The sequence below is a fragment of the Sciurus vulgaris genome (genome assembly GCF_902686455.1).
Source record: "Sciurus vulgaris genome assembly, chromosome: 7".
Classification (NCBI taxonomy): Eukaryota; Metazoa; Chordata; class Mammalia; order Rodentia; family Sciuridae; genus Sciurus; species Sciurus vulgaris.
In genome coordinates, this window is record NC_136467.1 from 106086404 (window position 1) to 106106777 (window position 20374).

The 20374-nt window shown below is 36.3% G+C and overlaps 1 protein-coding gene across 10 annotated transcripts in view; it reads left to right on the forward strand.

Annotated features, from left to right (window-relative positions):
• PKHD1 (PKHD1 ciliary IPT domain containing fibrocystin/polyductin) overlaps window positions 1-20374 on the forward strand; it is a 448592-nt gene that overhangs the window by 238982 nt on the left and 189236 nt on the right. For 9 of the 10 annotated variants that reach the window (XM_079147498.1, XM_079147502.1, XM_079147504.1 and 6 more), the window contains 2 exons: window positions 243-308; window positions 13006-13134. In XM_079147498.1, coding sequence (XP_079003624.1) covers window positions 243-308; window positions 13006-13134 — 195 coding nt within the window. The remainder of the gene's footprint in view (window positions 1-242; window positions 309-13005; window positions 13135-20374) is intronic. The other variant, XM_079147500.1, reaches the window with a different exon arrangement.

Here is a 20374-nt window from a genome sequence, read left to right on the forward strand (position 1 = left end):
TATTTATATGCCAGTTCTCTTGGAGAAACTCATTGTAATTAAGCTAAATCAAATTAAAGCAATCAAAATCAAATGTTAGAAATCAATTGTTAGGTTAACTAACGAGGACTTCATTTTTTTTTTTATTTTGAAAATTTAGTTAGACTGGGAAGCATATATAAAGCTATCGTTTTCACAAATGAATTTTTTTGATATTAAGATGATCCTTGTGTGACATCCATGTTATGGCTTTTTATATTCAGTTGCTGGTGAAGGTCAAGTTCAAGTGATTCTCCTGGTGAAAGAAAATGTGCCCCCAACTATCTCAGGTGAGTATCAACTCACTGAATGGAAGGGCCTGATACAGAAGCATGTCCCCGGTAGTTCCACAAATTCCTCCTCAGTGTATTTATAATCAAGAAGTATCAGCCCTAGTGTGTTTGTGCCTGACAACTCTCTATTGTATTACCCTATAACTAAAATATGTGTCTGCATGTCAAAGAAAGATATAAGAGTGCATTTATTTGTCAAAACAATGGAAAGTAAGAATTAAAACATGTAAATAAGCACATTTCATAAATTATGGACCATATGTGCACACAGGACTCCAGATCTGCAGATGGGCCATTAGGCCCCCTCCAAATGGAAAGAAAAATTCAGGATATCTCTAAACTTTAATTGTTCCTGGTAATTTCAGGAAATAAGGGTAAACAACTCCCCCCGCCCAAAGTCAGATGGTTCTGTGAAATCTTTCTAACTCAAAAAAGCCAAATTCTCACAATTTGGATGTCTTATAACTACCGTCTAATGTATTTCATGGTTTGTTTTTGTCTACCCTGAGTCAGTTTAACACTTCATTTGCAGGAGGGATAAATCTTTTCAAAGGTGGAGTTTTCCTTTGATTTTCAGTGTCATTTTGTGCTATGTCAGAACAGAGCCCATATGTTATTCAGAAAATGATCTAATTCCTTTATTTAAATTAATAAGGCATAGATTCTGGACTAAAACTATGAACTAAAAGAACTAATGGTTTCTAGTCCATGTTTTTGGACTGTGAAGGGTATAAATCAAGATTGTTTTCATAACATTTTCTGAGCCTCTATTGTACTTTATTCTCTATGCCCTCTGTTTTTAATCTCTCTTTTCCTTTAGCTGACTCAAAATGTCCTGTTTGTTGAATGCCTCTGTATGAGGTATGGGGGATTCAAAGATGGAAAAGATGGAATTGTCTTTGACTTATGGGGTCTTATTGTCACTTGCAGATGGATATAAAACAAGTGACTAATTTCCTTAAGATAACTGTTACCAGGGGGAAAGTACCCTATAACTCTTATCTCTCTGGAAGTTCTGTATTCAAATTTCCTAAGAGATTTAATGGATTGGCTGAGCCCCTACTTTGAAGAGGCCATATGTTGGACAGTGCTCATGAGAACACCAGACTCCCTATGGGTGACTTTTTCTGGTTTAGCCAGCTGTAGTCAGGGTGGCATGTCATGTAGTACCTCCTATGACGACTTCTGTATTAAGGACTCTGGGGAAGGACAGCTTGGGTGGACAGCATCTGAGGCTTTTCAGAAAGGGATAAGTTTAACTGGGAGATGTTTCGCTTTGTCAAAGGCAACACACTGGGTAAATATGAAGCTGATGCTTCATAGAGTAGGTTTTTATTTTTTTAAGGTACTGGGGATTAAACCCAGGGTCTCATGCATGCCAGGCAAGCTGTCTCCCATGGAATTATCCCCCTAGCCCAAGTAGTAGAATTTTAACAAGGAAAGGGACCCTATAGGCATTTCCATTCAGTATGTTTTACTATACAGGGAATATGGAAGTTTGGAAATTAAACAGTTTCCCTAGTCACATCTTAGTCAGTGGTTGAGTCTAGTAAGAACTCACATGGCCCACCTCAGTCCAGTGTTCTTTTTGCTATACCATGTAGTCTCTGATGTGTTTGAATTATTTTTTTTGGACACATACTAATTTATGAATTAAACTTAAGTTCTAGTTTAATTAGAACTAGCATATTATCATTCATAAGGAAAAAAATTCAAATTATGTGGTTCCAAGACACTGCCTGATTCCTATGGTGTAGGAATATATGTGCTATTCACATGGTGTAGGAATTCATATGGTGTGGGAATTATATGTGCTATTGCCAAAATTTAAATATGGTAATAAATTTTGTTTAGTGAAGGAAGGGTTCTATGCGAAACAATAAAATTATTGCACTATCAACAACCCTTTGCCACAAACAAAAATGGAATAAATAATGCAGTTCTATATGTCAACCCTTTAAATTATTTAATGTAGGTATATAATACAAATGAAATATTTGGGAGAAATATTTTGCAGAGAAAGCCTTTCAGTTCACTCAATCAATTGAGGACATCTTCTGTGTACAAAATTTGCTGTCATTGTGAGGACATTGAGGACAAGAAAATTCAGGGGCAGCAGAAACTAGGGTACATATTGGCCAATGTCAGGAAGAGGCAGAGAAGATGGTGGTGGTGGTGTAAGCTGCTGTATGAAAGCTTAGTGGGTTTGGGATGAGAACAGATGGTAATTTGACTTAAGATGATATCCATGTTTTCAAAGAGCCTAATGTAGGTCTTTGGTGCTTCTCTAACATGATAGCTTTACTGGTTTCCTCTCAGTGTTCCCAGTACTACATAAAAGACAGGAGAAAAGAGGATGAGTGAAGCAATTCCCTCTTCACTTTGGGGGATGATGGAAGATATTTCTGAAGAGCCTGTACCTCCACCACATTGTCATGTCAGGGAAGGCTAATTACAAATAATGTCCACAAGCACATGAAAACATCATAAGTCTCTTCCTAAAGTTTGCCAACCCTTTCCCATAGACCTAAGTTTGTTTTCTTTCCTCTGGTCTCTGAGAATCAGGCAGCCCCTTTCTTGTTTATAGTCAATCTATCCTTTCCAGAATCTTCTGAACTTTACCCATCAGTTAACGACTCTGTCCTATCTGGTTGTTTTTTGTTTGCTAGTTCCTTCTGTTCAATGCCTCCCAATTAAAATACAAACACCCTTTGCCAAAATAATTGTGGAAAATAAATCCTCCTTAGTTGATATCTCTTCTGCAAGCTTCTCAAAAGGCTAGCATCCCTTTGATGCAGAGCCACAAAAAGTGGGGCAAGTGAAGGCATGGTTGGCAATATTTGACTCCCATGCCAAGCTTGAGACCATCTCCAATTTGGCTGCTTTTGAGTGACAAACTTTTATGGGGAAGGAGAGTGAGACTTCATTATAAATGTTGGTCCCGACCAAAGTTTGTAGACTTCAGTTTCAAAATAAGTCTAATTGATCAGAGATTGAAAACTCTAACTGGAGACTGAGAGTCTAAAATCTTCAGTGAGCTTGTGGGATGATCTGACCTAATATCATTCCTTCCTTACCTCCAGTGCATTCCACAGTTCCCTGCAATATGGTTTCCTCCTCCCCCATTCCATGGGACCACTCTTGTCTTAATCACCCAAGCCCTGATGCTAAATTTAATGGTCATTTCTAATCCCCTCTCTAACCAGAACTTTTCTGTTAACAAGATCACTTCTGCCCTCTGGACTTGCTCTTTCTTAGGCATCTAAGGAAAGATAAGCACTGTATCTCTGATTAATGCTTCTTTAGCTCTTATTGGCTTCTTTTTCTCTCTCTAGCATTCAATATCAAAAATAGTCATATGAGGTTGAAGCATGGTATTGACTTTTTAGAAACCTAGTTATCCAACAAGGATGTTTTAATCTTGAGGCAGAATGGTATGTAACATGGTCAAATTTGTACTTAACATTCTCTGGTTAAAATAGCTACCTGAAGAACAGGTTTGTTCAATTAAAAATAGTTTCATCCTTCCTATAAACTTGAGTAAAAATAGCAAAAGTGAGGAGGGTTTGTTCCACCATCTGGGATATAAAACTGAAGTAACAAAGGATATTTGAGACTTGGCATGGAATTTCAAAGAACCTAGCCATTGCTTCTTTAAAATATCACTAAAAATGCATCAGAACCATCCTGTCTGACCCTTGTGGTGCTAGTTAGTGGCCACCCCAGGAGTTTCTCTTATCAGATTCCCACTTGGATATTCAGTTGTAACACTGAGAAAAAGGGAAAACTTGGAGAAGATTTAGGAAGGCATTAGAGGGTAGATGTTCATAAAACATTTAAAAACCTCTTTCTATCAACACCAGAAATAGTAGAAGACAGGAAATAATTTAAATCAGAGCTGAAATCAATTAAACTGAAACAAAGAAACAATTGACTAAACAAAAAGTTGTTTCTTTGGAAAAAATCAACAGAAATGATAAACCCCTAGCCACAATAATGAAGAGAAAAAGACAGAAAACCCAAATTACTAAAATACATGATGTAAAAGGAAATATCACAATGGACACAACTAAGTGCAGAAGATAATTAGAAACTATTTTGAAAATTTATATTCCAATAAAATAGAAAATATTGAAGACATCAACAAATTTATAGAGACATATGACCTACCTAAACTGAATCAGGAGGTCATATATGATTTAAATACCACAATTTCAAGTAATGAAATAGAAAATGCCATCAAAAGCCTACCAAATAAGAAAAGTCCAGGACCAGATGGATTCTCAGCAGAGTTCTATCAGACTGTCCAAGAAGAATTAACATTAATCCTTCTCATATTATTTCATGAAACAGAAAAGGAGGGAACCCTTCCAAACTCATTTTATGAGGCTCATGTCCAAAGCCAGATGAAGATACATCAAGGAAAGAGAACTTCAGACCAGTATCCCTGATGAACATAGAACAAAAATTCTCACCAAAATTCTGACAAATCACATGCAAAAACATATTAAAACAATAGTACACCATGATCAATTGGGGTTAATCTCAGGGATGCAGGGTTGGCTCAACATATGGAAATCAATAAACATAATTCATCATATCAACAGATGTAAAATCAAGAATCATATGATCTCAATAGATGCAGAGAAAGCATTTGACAAAATACAGCACCCCTTCATGTTCAAAACACTAGAAAAACTAGGGATAGTAGGAACACAGCTCAATATCATAAAGCCATATATGCTAAACCCAAGGCCAACGTCATTCTAAAGGTAGAAAAATTGGAAGCATTCCCTCCACAACTTGGACAAGACAAGGATGCCCTCTTTCACCACTTTTATTCAACATTGTCCTTGAAATTCTAACCAGAGCAATTTGACAAAAAAAAAAAAAAAAAAAAAGGAAAAAAAAAAAAAAGAAAGAAAGAAATAGAAAAAGAAGAACTCAAAGTATCTCAATTTGCCCATAACATGATCCTATATTTAGAAGACCCAAAAATCTCCACCATAAAATTTCTGGCACTTCTAAACAAATTCAGCAAAGTAGTAGGGTATGAAATCAATATCCATAAAATCAAATACATTTCTCTACACAAGCGATGAATCCACTGCAAGAGATCTTAAGAAAATTCCATTCACAGTATCCTCAAAAAAAAAAAAAAAAAAATCTTGGGAATCAATCTAACAAAAGAGGTGAAAAACCTCTACAATGAGAACTACAGAACACTAAAGAAAGAAATTGAAGAAAATCTTAGAAGATGGAAAGACCTCTCATTCTCCTGGATAGGTAGAATTAATATTGTCAAAATGGCCATACTACCAAAAGCATTACACAAATTTAATGCAATTTCTATTAAAATCCCAATGACATTCTTCATAGAACTAGAGAAAAGCAGTCATGAAATTCATTTGGAAAAATAAGAGACCCAAAATAGTCAAAGAAATTCTTAGCAAGAAAAGTGCAGCAGGAGGCATCACAATAACAGATCTCAAACTACTACAGAGCTATAGTAACAAACACAGCATGGTATTGGCACCAAAACAGACACGTAGACCAATGGCACAAAATAGAGGACACAGAGACAAACCCTCATAAATACAGTTAACTCATACTAGACAAAGGTGCCAAAAACATTCACTGGAGAAAGGATAGGATAGCCTGTTCAACGAATGGTGCTGGGAAAAATGGAAAGCCACATGTAGCAAAATGAAATTCGACCTTTGTCTCTCACCCTGTATGAAACTCTATTCAAAGTGGATCAAAGACTTAGGCACTAGAACAGAGATCCTGTACCTACTAGAAGAAAAAATAGGCCCAAATCTTCACCATGTTGGCCTAGGATCTGACTTCATTAACAAGACCCCTGAAGCACAAGAAGTAAAATCAAGAATTAATAAATGGGATGAATTCAAACTAAAATGCTTCTTCTCAGCAAAAGAAAGAATCAATAATGTGAAGAGAAAGCCTACATAATGGGAGAAGAGCTTTACCACGTGCACCTCAGATAAAGCATTAAACTCTAGGATATATAAAGAACTCAAAAAACACCAAAAAACCAAATAACTCAATCAATAAATGGTCTGAGGATTTGCACAGACATTTCACAGAATAAGAAATACAATTGATCAACAAATATATGAAAAAAATGTTCAACATTTGTAGCAATTAGATAAATGCAAATCAAAACTACTTTAAGATTTCATCTCACTGCAATCTGAATGGCAATTATCAAGAATACAAACAATAAAGGTTGGCGAGGACATGGGGAAAAAGGTACACTCATACAATGCTGGTGGAGTTGTAAATTGGTGCAGCCACTCTGGAAAGCAGTATGGAGATTCCTCAGAAAACTTGGAATGAAACCACCATTTGACCCAATTATCCCACTCCTCGGTTTATAGCCAAAGGACCTAAAATTGGTATACTGCAGTGACTTAGTCACATTAATGTTTATACCAGCTCACCTCATGATAGCTAAACTACGGAATCAACCTAGGTGTCCTTCAACAGATGAATAGATAAAGAAAATGTGATATATATATATATATATATATTATATATATACACACACATACATACATACACACACACACACACACACACACACACACACACACACACACACCACACACTGGAATATTACTCGGCTTTAAAGAAGAATGAAATTATGGCATTTGCTGGTAAATGGATGGAGTTGGAGAATATCATGCTAAGTGAAATAAACCAATCCCCAGAAAACAAAGGCCAAATGTTTCCTCTGATATGCAGATGCTAATTCACAATAAAGGGGGTGGCGCTAGGGAAGAATAGAGTTACTTTATATTAGGTACAGGGGAATGAAGGGAGAGAGGGGTATGGGGGTAGGAAGAATAGTAGAGTGAAACAGACATTAACTCATGTACTTATGTGAATGCATGACTGATGTGATCCTACAAAATGTACAATCAGAAAAATTAAAAATTACACTCTACTTATGTATGATTTATCAAAATGTATAAATGCATTGTGCTGTCATGCATAACTAATTAGAACAAAAAAATTAATAAAAAAGAAAGCTTAAAAATAAACACATGTATACATGATTCAATTAAGAGAGAAAATATAAGAATAATAGTAAATATCAATAAACCAAATAAAATAGTAATAATGAAAAATGAATTGAAAGCAAAAGACAAATACACAAGTCAGGGTCTGAGAAAAGAGTTATTACTTTCTTTATTCCTTTTTAGTCACAGATAGACAATTTAAAAACCCTTAAAAAGCATAATGAGTTAATTATTTTAATAAATGGAAAATATTCTAGGAAGATATATATTATGAAAATTGATGCAAAATACAAAGAATACCTTAAAAGTCTAATAATAATGAAAAATCTAACATAAAGACTTACAATACAAAGTTTATTAGTCTTAACTAGTTTTATAAATGAGTTCTCTTCCAAATATTTATGGAATATTTGAAATATTAACATTTAGGTCAGTTAATGTCAATTAAACTGTTTTGGAGTACAGAAATAAGATGGAAATCTTGTTAAATCATTCTAGACTGAGAATGGTTCTGATGCTAAAACCCAAAAACAAATAAAAATTAAAATGTTTGTATTGTATATGTAAATACTGTTCCCATGTTTAGAATTTTGTTCAATTTTTTTAACATCTGGAGATTAGGAAATGCAGAACACAGAACAAAAATGAAATTAAAACAAAACAAAACAAAACCAAAAAAACCCCAAAAACCTCTTTCAGAGTGAGGCCAAGACATTTTACCATGGTTCATGGTGTACTTTGTGGTAATTATATTGCCTATGATTTCTGCTTGGCCACAGTCTCCATATTTTTAACTTATCCTGATGTTCTAATTAGACTATGGCTACTGGAGAATTGGGTGCTGGCAGAAAATAATAACTGAATGTTCCTTATGTTTCTGACAATAGGCATTTTTCTCCTTTTGCTTTGCAATCCTCTGGAGCAACCATAATCATGCTCAGAGATAAAACACACCGGTCTGGGTAGATGATGCCAAAAATCTCTCTCTTCCTAACTCAAAGCTCTCTCCCATCTTTCTGATTCCGGTTTATACACTGCTTGCTATATTTTTCTCCCCGGAGACCTCATACATATTCCAGACACTATATGGACAATTCATATCGAAGTTGATACAGTTCATCAACTTCTATTTTAATGGTCTGGAAATTCTTGGTCTCCTGGACTTCATTACCCTTTGCACTCTGACCTCTGATCTTTTCTTCAGCTTCAGCATTTACCTCCTGCTAGTTCTGTGGTTTAGCAACACTGGGCCTCTATAGTTGCCTGACTTGATCTCTCATTTCTTGTCTTTGCTTATGTGCACCCCTCCAACTATGGTGCAACCCCTTTCCCATACCTTTACCACGACCTCTTTTTTACCCGTACAACTTCTTTTTTCTTTATTTCCTGCAGTTCTGGGGATTGAACAGGGCTTCGCACATGCTAGGCAAATGTTCTGCTCCTGAGCTATATCCCTTTGGTTTTTTTTGAGACATAGTCTTGCTAAATTGCACAGATTGGCCTTGAACTTCCTGCCTCAGCCTCCTGAGTAGCTGGAATTACAGGTGTGTGCCACCATGCCTGGCTACCTGTACAGCTTCTAAGTCCTTTGAAATATTGCTCAGTTACTAATAGCTCCTTCAGGAAGATTCTTCTGGTCAAGTCTTGCTTCCTTCCTTTGTGAGGCACTATTAAAGAGAACACCTCAGTGTGTATGCATGTGTTGATTCTCCCAATATTTAATGATAAGACATTATTAGCTTCTCAGCAGCAAAGGGGGTATTTTATTCCTTTTTGTATCCTTACCCTTTTTGGGCAGTTCTAATAAAAAGGGTGCTCGTTATGTATACTTGCAAATTTAGGCCATAACAGGTGGGATTCCCTCCACCCATCAAAAGAGGAGGCCTTTTCATCTTTCCTTTTGCAAACAGTCTTTCTGTCCCTTGTACTCTGTCCTAATGATCACATCCCAGAAAAGAACAAGTGGATACAGTTCAGTGTGTTGTTGTACATGGTGTGATATTGGAAGTCTCTGTTGGAAATTTTTACATTCACATTTGGATTCTTTGATAGGGATGCCAACGGAATGGTTGAAATGTCATTTTGTCATCAGAGGCAGAATCAATGAGAAACAGCCAGGACATATGATCTGTGTGTAAATTACTGCCTGAGAAGTGCCTGGATCTCTATCCTGCCACTGACATATATTAAAAGCCATGAGGAGAACATACTGGCTCAGGCATGTACTAAGGAATTTTTCCATGAAGATTATCAGGATTGTCGGCAGATTCACAGAGAGATAAATTATACCACATTAATTACAATTAAAAGGAAAGTGGAAAGAGCCTAATTGTCAGACAACAGTGATTAAGTGAATTATGGATTTTTTTTTCTTTTTGCATTGGGGTTTAAACCCAGGAGTGCTCTGCCACTGAGCTACATCCCCAGTCCTTTTAATTGTTTTTAAATTTTGAGATAGGGTCTCACTAAGTTGCTGAGGCTGGCTTCAAACTTGTGATCCTTCTGTCTCAGTCTCAAGATGCTGGGATTACAGGTGTGCACCACTGCACCTGGCACATTACGGATTTTTATATGATAGGATATTATGTAACTACTAAAACTATGTTCACAAGGAGTTTTAAAGACATTAGAAAATGCAAAGGAAAAATGGCTAAACAAAAATTGATATGCTGTCATTCAACTATATATCTATACTAGAAACTCTGGCAGTCATCACTATGAGGTGACATTATAGGTAATTATTATCTTTTCATTATTGGCATTTTCCAAATAATCTGTGATAAGCACATGTAATATTTATAATAAAGCAAAATAAAAATGTTTAAAAAGATTGGAATATATTTTTCCCAGAAATGGAGGCAAAGGATTGAGTAATTACTTTCTAAGGTGACAAATGTTTTTATAGAATTTTATAAAGTATCAATATCCCTGATGAACAGGAATGCAAAAATTTTTAATAAAACTCTGGCAAATTGCAAAGAAAAACACACTAAAAATTGGGGGCTCAGTCGTAGAGCACTTGCCCAGTGTGTGTGAGGCACAGGGTTTGATTCTCAGCACCACATAAAAAATAAATAAAATAAAGATATTGTGCCCATGGTTGCTTCAACGTACAGAAATCAGTGAATGTAATTCATGACATCAATAGACATATGGGCAAGAATCAAATGATCATCTCAAGAGATCCAGAAAAAGCATATGATGAAATACAGCATCGATTCATGTTCAAAACACTAGAAAAACCAGGGATAGTAGAAAAATACCTCATTAATGTAAAAGCCATATATGCTGAACCCAAGGCCACCATCACTCTAAATGTAGAAAAACCGAAAGCAGCATTCCCTCTAAAAAATGGAACAAGACATGGATGCTCCCTTTTAGTGATTCTGTTCAACATAGTCCTTGAAACTCTGGCCAGAGAACTTAAGCAAAAAAAAAAAAAAAAAAAAAAGGAAATTAAAGGGACACAAATAGGAAAAGTAGAGCTCAAAGTATCCCTATTTATCCACGACATGATCCTGTACTTAGGAGACCTGAAAATCTCCACCAGAAAATTTCTGGAACTCATAAATTTAACAAAGTAGCCGGATATAAAATTAACACCCATAAATCCATGGTGTTTCTATATTCCAATGATGAATTAGCTGAAAGAGAAATTAGGAAAACTATCCCATTCACAATAGCATCAAAATAACAACAACAACAAAACCCCAGGACTCAATCTAAAAAAAGACATGAAAGACCTCTACAATGAAAAACTATGGAACACTAAAGAAAGAAATTAAAGAAGACCTTAGAAGATGGAAAGATCTCCCATGTTCTTGGATAGGCAGAATTAATATTGCAAATGACCATACTACCAAAAGTGCTATACAGATTTAATACAATTCCTATTAAAAATTCCAATGATGTTCTTCATAGAAATAGAAAAAGCAGTCATGAAATTCTTTTGGGAACAAAAGAGACCCAGTCATGAAATTCTTTTGGTAAAAAAAGAGACCCAGCCAGAATAGCCAAAGTAATCCTTAATGAGAAAAGTGACACAGGAGACATCACAATACCAGACCTCAAACTATACTACAGAGCTATAGTAATAAAAACAGCATGGTATTGGCACCAAAGCAGGTAAGAAGACCCAGGGAACAGAATAGAAGACACAGAGATAAGCCCAAATAAATACAAATATCTCATACTAGACAAAGGTGCCATAAACATACATTGGAGAAAAGAGTGTCTTCAACAAATGGTGCTGGGAAAACTGCAGCAGAATGTGAACCCCTACCTCTTACCATGAACAAAACTCAACTCAAAGTGAATCAAAGACCTAGGCATTAGACCAGAAACGCTACATCAACTAGAAGAAAAAGGAGGCCCCAAACCCCATCATGTCAGCTTAGGAGCCAAATTCCTCAACGAGACTCCTAAAGTGCAAGAAGTAAAATGAAGAATCAATAAATGGAGTGGTATCAAATTCAAAAACTTCTTCAAAGCAAAGGAAAAAAACCAAGAATGTGAGGAGAGAGCCTACAGAGTGGGAGAAAATCTTTGCCACATGCACCTCAGAGCATTAATCTGCAGGATACATAAAGCACTCCAAAAACTTAACACCAAAAAAACCCCCAAATAACCTAATCAATAAGTGGGCAAAGGAACTGAACAGACACTTCACATTTCTTCACAGAGGAGGAAATAAAACTGATCAATAAATATATGAAAAAATGTTCAACATCTCTAGCAATTAGGGAAATTCAAATTAAAACTACATTGAGATTTCATCTCACTCCAATCAAAATGGCAACTGTCAAGAAAATACAATAACACTGAATGTTGGTGAGGATGTGGGGAAAAGAGTACACTCATACATTGGTGGTGGGAATGCTAATTGGTGCAACCACTTTGGAAAGCAGTATGGAGATTCTTCAGAAAACTTGGAATGGATTAACCCAGTTATCCCATTCCTTGGTATGTACCCAAAGGACTTAAAATGAGCATGCTACAGGGATGTAGACACAACAATCTTTATAGCAGCTCAGGTCACAATAGTTAAGCTATGGAACCAGCCTAGATGACCTTCAACAGATGAACAGATAAAGAAAATGTGGGATATGTATACACAATGGAATATTACTCAGCCATAAAAAATGAAATTATGACATTAGCCAGAAAATGGATGGATCTCTTGTCCTAAGTGAAATAAACTATTCCCCCAAAAAACAAAGCTTGAATGTTCTCTCTGATATGTGGATGGTAACACACAATGTTGGGGGAGGGGTAGAAGTTTAGTGGATTAGACAAAAGGGAATGATGGGAAGTGGGGAAATTGGAACAGAAAAGAGAGAGAACAATGAATAACTTTTTTATGTTCATATATGAATAAAACATAGTGAGTTGACACATCACAACAACCAAAAGAATGGGACCCTAATTGAAATAAGATGTACTCAATGTTCACATACATATATCAAAATATACTGTACTGTCATGTATAACTAAAAAGAACAAATTAAAAGAATCTTATAAAGTTTTATAGAGCAGCTACTTTGGGAAGTGAAAATACCCCCGGATTCCTAAAATAAGGATAGAATTTGGAAGTTTTGTAGTGAATCGGATTTTCATAGTTACCTGTGTTTTTTTCCTTCATTTTCTAGCTTCCACCTCTGCACCGGAATCAGCTTTAAAATGGTCAGTTCCTGAAACATGGCAAGACATTGAAGAGGACTGGGGAGGATACAACCATGCCACACCAGGCCCTGGGGATGACGTTCTCATTTTACCCAGTGAGTGAGATGGCCCATGAGATTAATTACAGACAGACTGAGCCAAGTCAACCTGATAGGGGTTTATGTTTTACTTATGGTTTACAACACAGCAAAGAAAGTAGGAATGAATAACCACTGTTTACAGTCCTCTTTGAGTTGATATGAGACGAGTCCCACTGTCCAGTGAAATCGAGAACGGATAGCCTGGATTATGTGTATTAAAAGTAGAACAAATGATCATCATGCAAAAGAAGAGGCTAATTTGCTAGTTGGATCACTCACTAATATGTCAGAGGACAAATTTACAGCTTCCAATAGTCGTAAGTCTGAAGGCACAAGGAGGAATGGAAGAGAAGAACTTATATATGCCTCCTCATTTTTTGCCTTTGTGAATTTTTACATACAGGACTCATGACTTCTCAGAATTATTCGGGAATAAATAGATGAATAAAATAGAAAACTATCTGTTCATCTATCCATACATTCATGTGTTCCTCCATTGCCTCTATTGTTCCTGTCTCCCACATACACAGGTACGGGAGAAAGACAATTCCTAAGACAAACAGAAACACACACCCTGATTTAGAACATTCTTTTTCCTTAAAAGAAAGCTCAGGATAGTTCCAGAAAATCTCTGAGCCTGAGAAGGAAATGTTTTTCATAGAATAATTATATTTCCTCCAAAAGACCTAATTTCATTTATGGTTTAATTTGAACCTCTTAAGGTAATAGGAATTAAAAGAAGATAAGTAATGGAAGAACATTTGGCCATCTGTGAAGTAATAATAATGTCAAACCCTGAGCACTAATAATGTACCAGAAACCGTTCTCTGTGTACTGAATTAACCCTTACCAAGATCTTGTAAGGGAGATAATATTACAATTTGCATTTCTTCAAACAGAGATACAGAGGCCCAGGGCAGTTAAGTAACCTATTCAAGGTCACACAGCTTGTGATGCAGCAGAGTGAGGGATTTGAACTCAAGCAGTCTGATTCCAAGTCTTTATTCTGAAGCAATAAAGTACTTTGTCTTTCTAAAAGGACTGAAGGTAAAATAAAACGAAATAGTTATGTTGTTTATTTGCAATGGTAGAATGAAGGCAGAATAAAACAAAATACACTGGTCACTTTCTGGGCATTGGGGATGTGGAACAGGAGGGAGTAGACTGTCCAATACAAACTTGAATTATTGTCATTCAGCTTCCCTATCATCCACCTCTCTTCAATGGAGGATGTAACTTTTTGAATAAACAAGCTTGTGAGTCATCCTATATCGAAAAGGAAAATCTGTTCTGTCTCAGCCATCGCTTTGATGAATCTAGCCAGCAGATTCGCCCTGGGCTATGGTTTTCCCCACTAAGCAAGCTGTTTCTCCCTCCCCATGCAGGAAGCAAGAGAAGCTTTTGAAGGTTGCCAAGCTCTTAGTGTCCTCTGGGGCCTTTATGCTGAGCCATGAGCCATCTCGGCCATCCTGCCTGGCACTACACTTGATGTGCCCACTGTGCCCTGGCTCCCAGGAGCCCCTGGTGTTCTCTTTTGTCCTCTGTCCCTTTGTTCATGGTTAACTCAGAAAATGGGTCTGAATTCTGTCTCCATGAAGCTGCTCTTAAAGAGCACAAATCTATGCTGAAGGAAAAAGGGAGGGGACGGGTGGGCACTGGAATTGTGAGCTACCTTCGCAGCCCTTCAGCGCTACTGGGAGAGCAAGAGAGGCAGTGTCTCTTAAATGCACACGGTATGTTCATTATTCGTAGCTTTCAAGTGGAAAGACAGGTGAGTGACAAGAGACCCGGGACGTAGAATGAGACCCTTTTGCCCGTTGCTCTCTCCTCTTCCCACAGAATCTCTCTTCTAAAGCCAGCAAATGACCTGCTTCTGGGCAGCATTTGAATCTATCATGCTGCTGCTGGGTTTTGAGCCTTGTGCAGCAGTTGCTGTGGATTTTTTTCCCTTTTGACTTTTGGCAAATGCCTCCTGATACTTTGATCTGCTCTGGATTGGGCCTAGGTCCTCCTCCTGCCTCTCTCTCAACCCTTCACCTTTTCCTGGCTGTGCTTGTTTCCTTCATTCCCACCCTGTATAAATCACGTTTATTCACCTGAGTCTGATCCATTCAAAGCGGAGCTTGGGTGATGTGCCTGAGTTCAAGGATACTGGCCCTCATGCAATCACAAAATGAATCTCAGGATTTGACAATACAATGATTACACTTTATGAATCTGTGGGAAATAATGTCTTATCCTTTGATCAGATTTCTAAAAATTATGAAGTGATGTTTATGACAACGACGGTGGCAAGTGTGATTTGAATGCTCGGCGTGCTCAGTGTTCTACCTTGATTTTCTCATGCAGTCCTCATACCTACTTTATAAGAAGTTCTCATTTTCCACAGTTTTGCAGATAAAGAATTTGGAACACAGGTTAAGTAACCTGCTCAACTTTTACCTAGTCAGCAAGTAAAGAAGCTGGAGGAGGAAATCAGAGAGTTTGATTCAGAGCTCTATCTCTTGATTGTACTTTTTTTTTAAAAAATTACTCCCTTTACCTGCACTGATTTCAAATCAGTCTACATATTATCCTGAATTTATATTTCTCTGTTTGCTAGTCGCATTCTTCCCTTAACTAGTACTGAAAACAAAAACAAAAACGCAATACTATGATTTATCATTTAAAATTTTTAAAATTTGTTCTAACTACTTCTCCATGACAGTAGAATGCATTTATGCATTTTGATAAATCATACATAAGTGGAGTATAATTTCTCATTTTTCTGATTACACATATTGTAGGATAATATCAATCATGCAGTCATATATGTACATGAGGTAATAATTTCTGTTTCACTCTGCAATACCTCCTACCCCCATACCCCTTCTATCTAGCTGTTTTCTATTGTCCATTGTATGTCAGATGCTGTATTTAAGGAATTTAATTTTATCATACACTCTTGAAAAATCTAGAGAAACTTTCAAATATGTATCCAATGCAAACAAACATTGGAAAAAGCACTTGCTTTGCATCTCAGCAAATGTAATTCAAATTAACAGTCCTTTCCTATTTAGTTTAACAAATACGTACTGAATATTCCCAGTGTTGGAGGTGCAGCACCAAGTTCTCAGGATCTCGGTCCCAAAGACAGTAAGGTATAGCCATGACCTCAGATAGCTGGTGACTTAACAGGGTCAGCAAAGCACATAACGCACAATAATACAACATAGCTATGATAAACACAGAACTGGTTTAGAATCAAACTGTCTTGGGTGAGGTTTTATGGAGGAAGAAGCATTTGAAACATTTTGAAAGATGGGTTAAGGACGTGAGATGCAGTTATGAGGCACGTGGGGATATTGAGGATTCAGCTGTCAGGATAAACCTGGGTTCACATTTGGTTCTGATGTTTACCAACTGTGTAATATTAGTGGAAACCTTTCTGACCCTCATGTATAACATGAGGGCTATAATTCATATGTCATTATGTTAAGAAGATTAAGTGAGATGGCATTGGTGTTCATGATCACTGTGTAGTGTATGGTGGTAATGGAATTATAGATGAGAGCTGTGATTTGTAACGTATCAGGTGCTCTTTTCCTTGGTTTTTCCATTTGGCTGCCCCTCTTGGCCTCTGGTATTAGCGACACTTTGTATTTGCTTTCCAATGGCTTATTATTTAATTTTCACAACATCCTTGGAAGCTAAATAGGTAATAACTATTATTACAGTAAAAACCCATTTTTACATAATACGATTTTAATGGAACTGCTGATTTTACAAAATGAAAGTGACTGGTAAAGAAGATTTAAGTGATACTTTTGAACCTCTAATATAATTTTATGGTGTTTTGTGTATTTTAATTCATTAATAAAGGAAACGTGTAGAACATTCCCATCATTATTCAAATGGAATAGCATAATTTTTCAATAAAATTCTCAGGGTAAATTGCCTATTTTCATTTTCTGGGAAATCAATTTTATGGAATGACCTCAGACCCACTATTCCATAAAAATAGGACTTTACTGTACTAATAAAAGATATCAATTCTTTAAGTATGGTACCATTTTCCTTCAAGGTGTTCTGTCTTTATAGACATTGGATTTTGAAAGGGCTATTCATTTTTCTCTGTGATATTATATGGAGTAAGCTGAACTTATCATGAACAAATAGCTCTTGAAGTTTAGTTTATGATAACTTTGCCTCATATAAATAAGTACATCTGGCTGTCTTTGCCTTCTAAATAGTTGGTGGTTGGACCAATGCACTCTAGAATTCTCAAGTGGTAGGAAAGCGTTTTAACATACAGAGTCAGTTGGTAAAATGATCTCTCCAGCTGCTTTTCTCCATGCTTTTTCTTGAACTTACCTGAGAGGATTTATGTAAGATGTTTCTGGGGTTTCCTGTGAAGGAGTCTCAGCCTTGGAAGGATGACACCTTTTGCGCAGGGCAGGCTTAACGGAGGAAGGAAAATGTGTTATGATTCCAAATGATAGGATTCTGTTTTGAAGGGTACAGAGATGATATCATGTAGCCTCCAGCATCTGGTGGGGTTTTTTTTTTTTTTTTTTTTTTTTTTTTGATGCGTGTATTGTGGTCAAATTTACTGTTTTATTCTCTGTATTACTTTGAACTGTTCTTATTTGCAAAGATGAATGAGAGAGTGCTGTTTTTCTTTTATAATGGTCCTTTTGTTTGTTCTGATTTTCAATACTTGGGTACTTTAAATGGCAAGAGAGGCTCATCAAAGTTATTTGATCATCAAAGATGGCAATATTTAATGCATTTCCTTGTTTAATTGCAAGGAATTATAAGAGCTTGGTGATTTGAGGCAAGATGATCATAAACTAGGAGACAATATTTGAGGGGAGGAATTTCTATAAAATACTGCAATTAAAGAATTATTGTCTTGGTTTGCCTTCTAATTATCTGTGACTATATTTAATTTAAGATGAATTGCACATACATAGAGATTTGGGTCTGCAACACCAATTAGAATCTAAACATTATAAACATTGGTGTTGTTTCTTTAGCTGGAATTATTCTTGTAATATTGGCTTTGTGCTATTTGTATGGGACAGGAAACTATAACTCACCATCCACTTATTCTGAATTATTAGCAAATGGGAGGGGAAGAAATTTATGCTTGAATTATTGGCATCCTTTCTATGATGCATGGTATCTGAATGGTGACAATTGGAATGTGGATGTTCTGGAATGCTATCATTACCTGGCAAGCTGCCAAGAAGCCGGAATGCTTAAAACACCCATTTTATTTTGCTCATAATTTGGAGGGAGGGTCAGGGTTGAGTGTTCTTATTTGGTTTCTTCCAATCATTGCAGTTAGACCATGCTGGACTGAGGATTACTAAAGGTTAAACTTGGCTGCATGATCAAAGATGTCTCAATCATGTGGCCAGCTATTGAGGCTGGTTCTTGGCTGGGAATTTATCCAGGGAAATCAACTCAACATCCTCAGTTCCTGTCCTTATCGGTTTCCCTGTGGAGCTACTTGTGCTTCCTTACAACATGGAAGCTAGTTCCAAGAAAGAGTAGCTTAAGAGGGAGTACCCCAAGAGAACTAGGTAGAAACTGTATGCCTTCTGGAGCCAGCCTTAGTGGCCTCAGAATATCATGGTCCTCACATTCTGTTGGTCAAGCAAGGCACCAAGATCAGCCTGGGATCAGGCAAGGAAGATTAGTCTCCATTTCTAACTGAGAGGAATGGCAAAGACTTTACAGCTGTCCTTAATCTACCACTGTGTATGTGTTTATATGTGTGAGTATATGTGCATGCATGTAATTAAGAGCAGATGTATCTTACTTAATATAAAAGGTATTTTAGAGTCTGCTAAATGTGTGCTGTTTGACACATCTAGGCAGAACTTATTTAGATTCTGTTGGCTTGTGAGAATTAGAAGTTACAGAATACCAGGAGACAGATTGGTCAAAGGATTTCAGTTTCCTAATTTTTATCACTTATAGTGCCTAGTGTTGCTGCATGGTTTCTTCTCTGTAAGTGCTATTCTTCAACCTTCCAAATATAATTTGACCCTTGATTTAGGATTGCTCACTTTAGAAGGGAATCAGTGTGTGGGCTGTGACTTGTGGTCAAATTTTAGCATTCAAGACCAGGAACCTCTTCTCAGAAGAGAGAGGTGTGGTAGCACAAAGGGTGGCGGATAGAGGAAAGCATTTTGAGCACTTTATTTCAGCGCAGAAGTTAAAGATTAAAAAAGAAAACACTCAAACTTTTCTTTGACCTTATTATAGAACATGAACTAGAAAGCTATTCTTTGAGATTTTATAGGGAAAATAATAAACACATGATTTTTAAAGAGGTACTTTTGACACAGAAGCTTTAATCAGCATTATTATCAAATAAAATAAACAAAAAGAAAATCTGAAACTGAAGATGAAAGGATCTTTAGTAATTGTATAGTCCTCCTTTATTTTTGTCAGTTTCTTAGAAGAGAACAGAGATTTAGTGAATCTTGCTACATGACAAAGGATGCTGAGACCACGTCCTCTGTTCCTAAGAATAGGAAGGAAAAGTGAGGATTTTAACCTTCATCAAACAGATGTTTCCATAGACATCTCTAGGCAGATTTTCTTTTTCTTTTTCTTTTTTTTGAATAAATGTAAGTTGACTTTTCATATATCCAATCATTAAGAAATATACTACAGAAAATCACTATTTAAAAGTAATGTAAGAACAACACTTCAATGAACATAATGATTAGCAACTTATTTGTATTTTGTGGTGGATTTACTTGTATTAGGTAAATATCAATATATATGTTAAATGTAGATAACAAAATTATTGATCTGGTAGAAAATTTAGTATCTGTCTGATCCAAGTTAAAGCTAAAATAATGCAAGTGTTTTATAAATAGTGAATAATATGTTAATATTATTCTCCAAATTATATGATGCTTTGTACTAAGACTTAGTATTTCAGTCTACTTGTTTCTAACCTGGTACTGCAATCTACCTCCTAAAATTTAGGAGGGGGAATACAGATATTTGTCTGTTTTAGATTTGTGTCTGTCATATAAGACTGCGTTTGTGAAACACAGCACTGAGACTGGGAGTTGCTTCTAGAATGCAATGAACATGATTCCATGGCTTCTCTAAGTAAGAGCACTAGCCTCTAACTTCCTGACTAAGGCATGTGACATGGTGCCCTTTCTAGGGAGGACATCCAAAAGATGGAATTTTAAAAAAATTGTGGGTATATGTACTTTCCTCATAAAAAGGAAATTTCAAT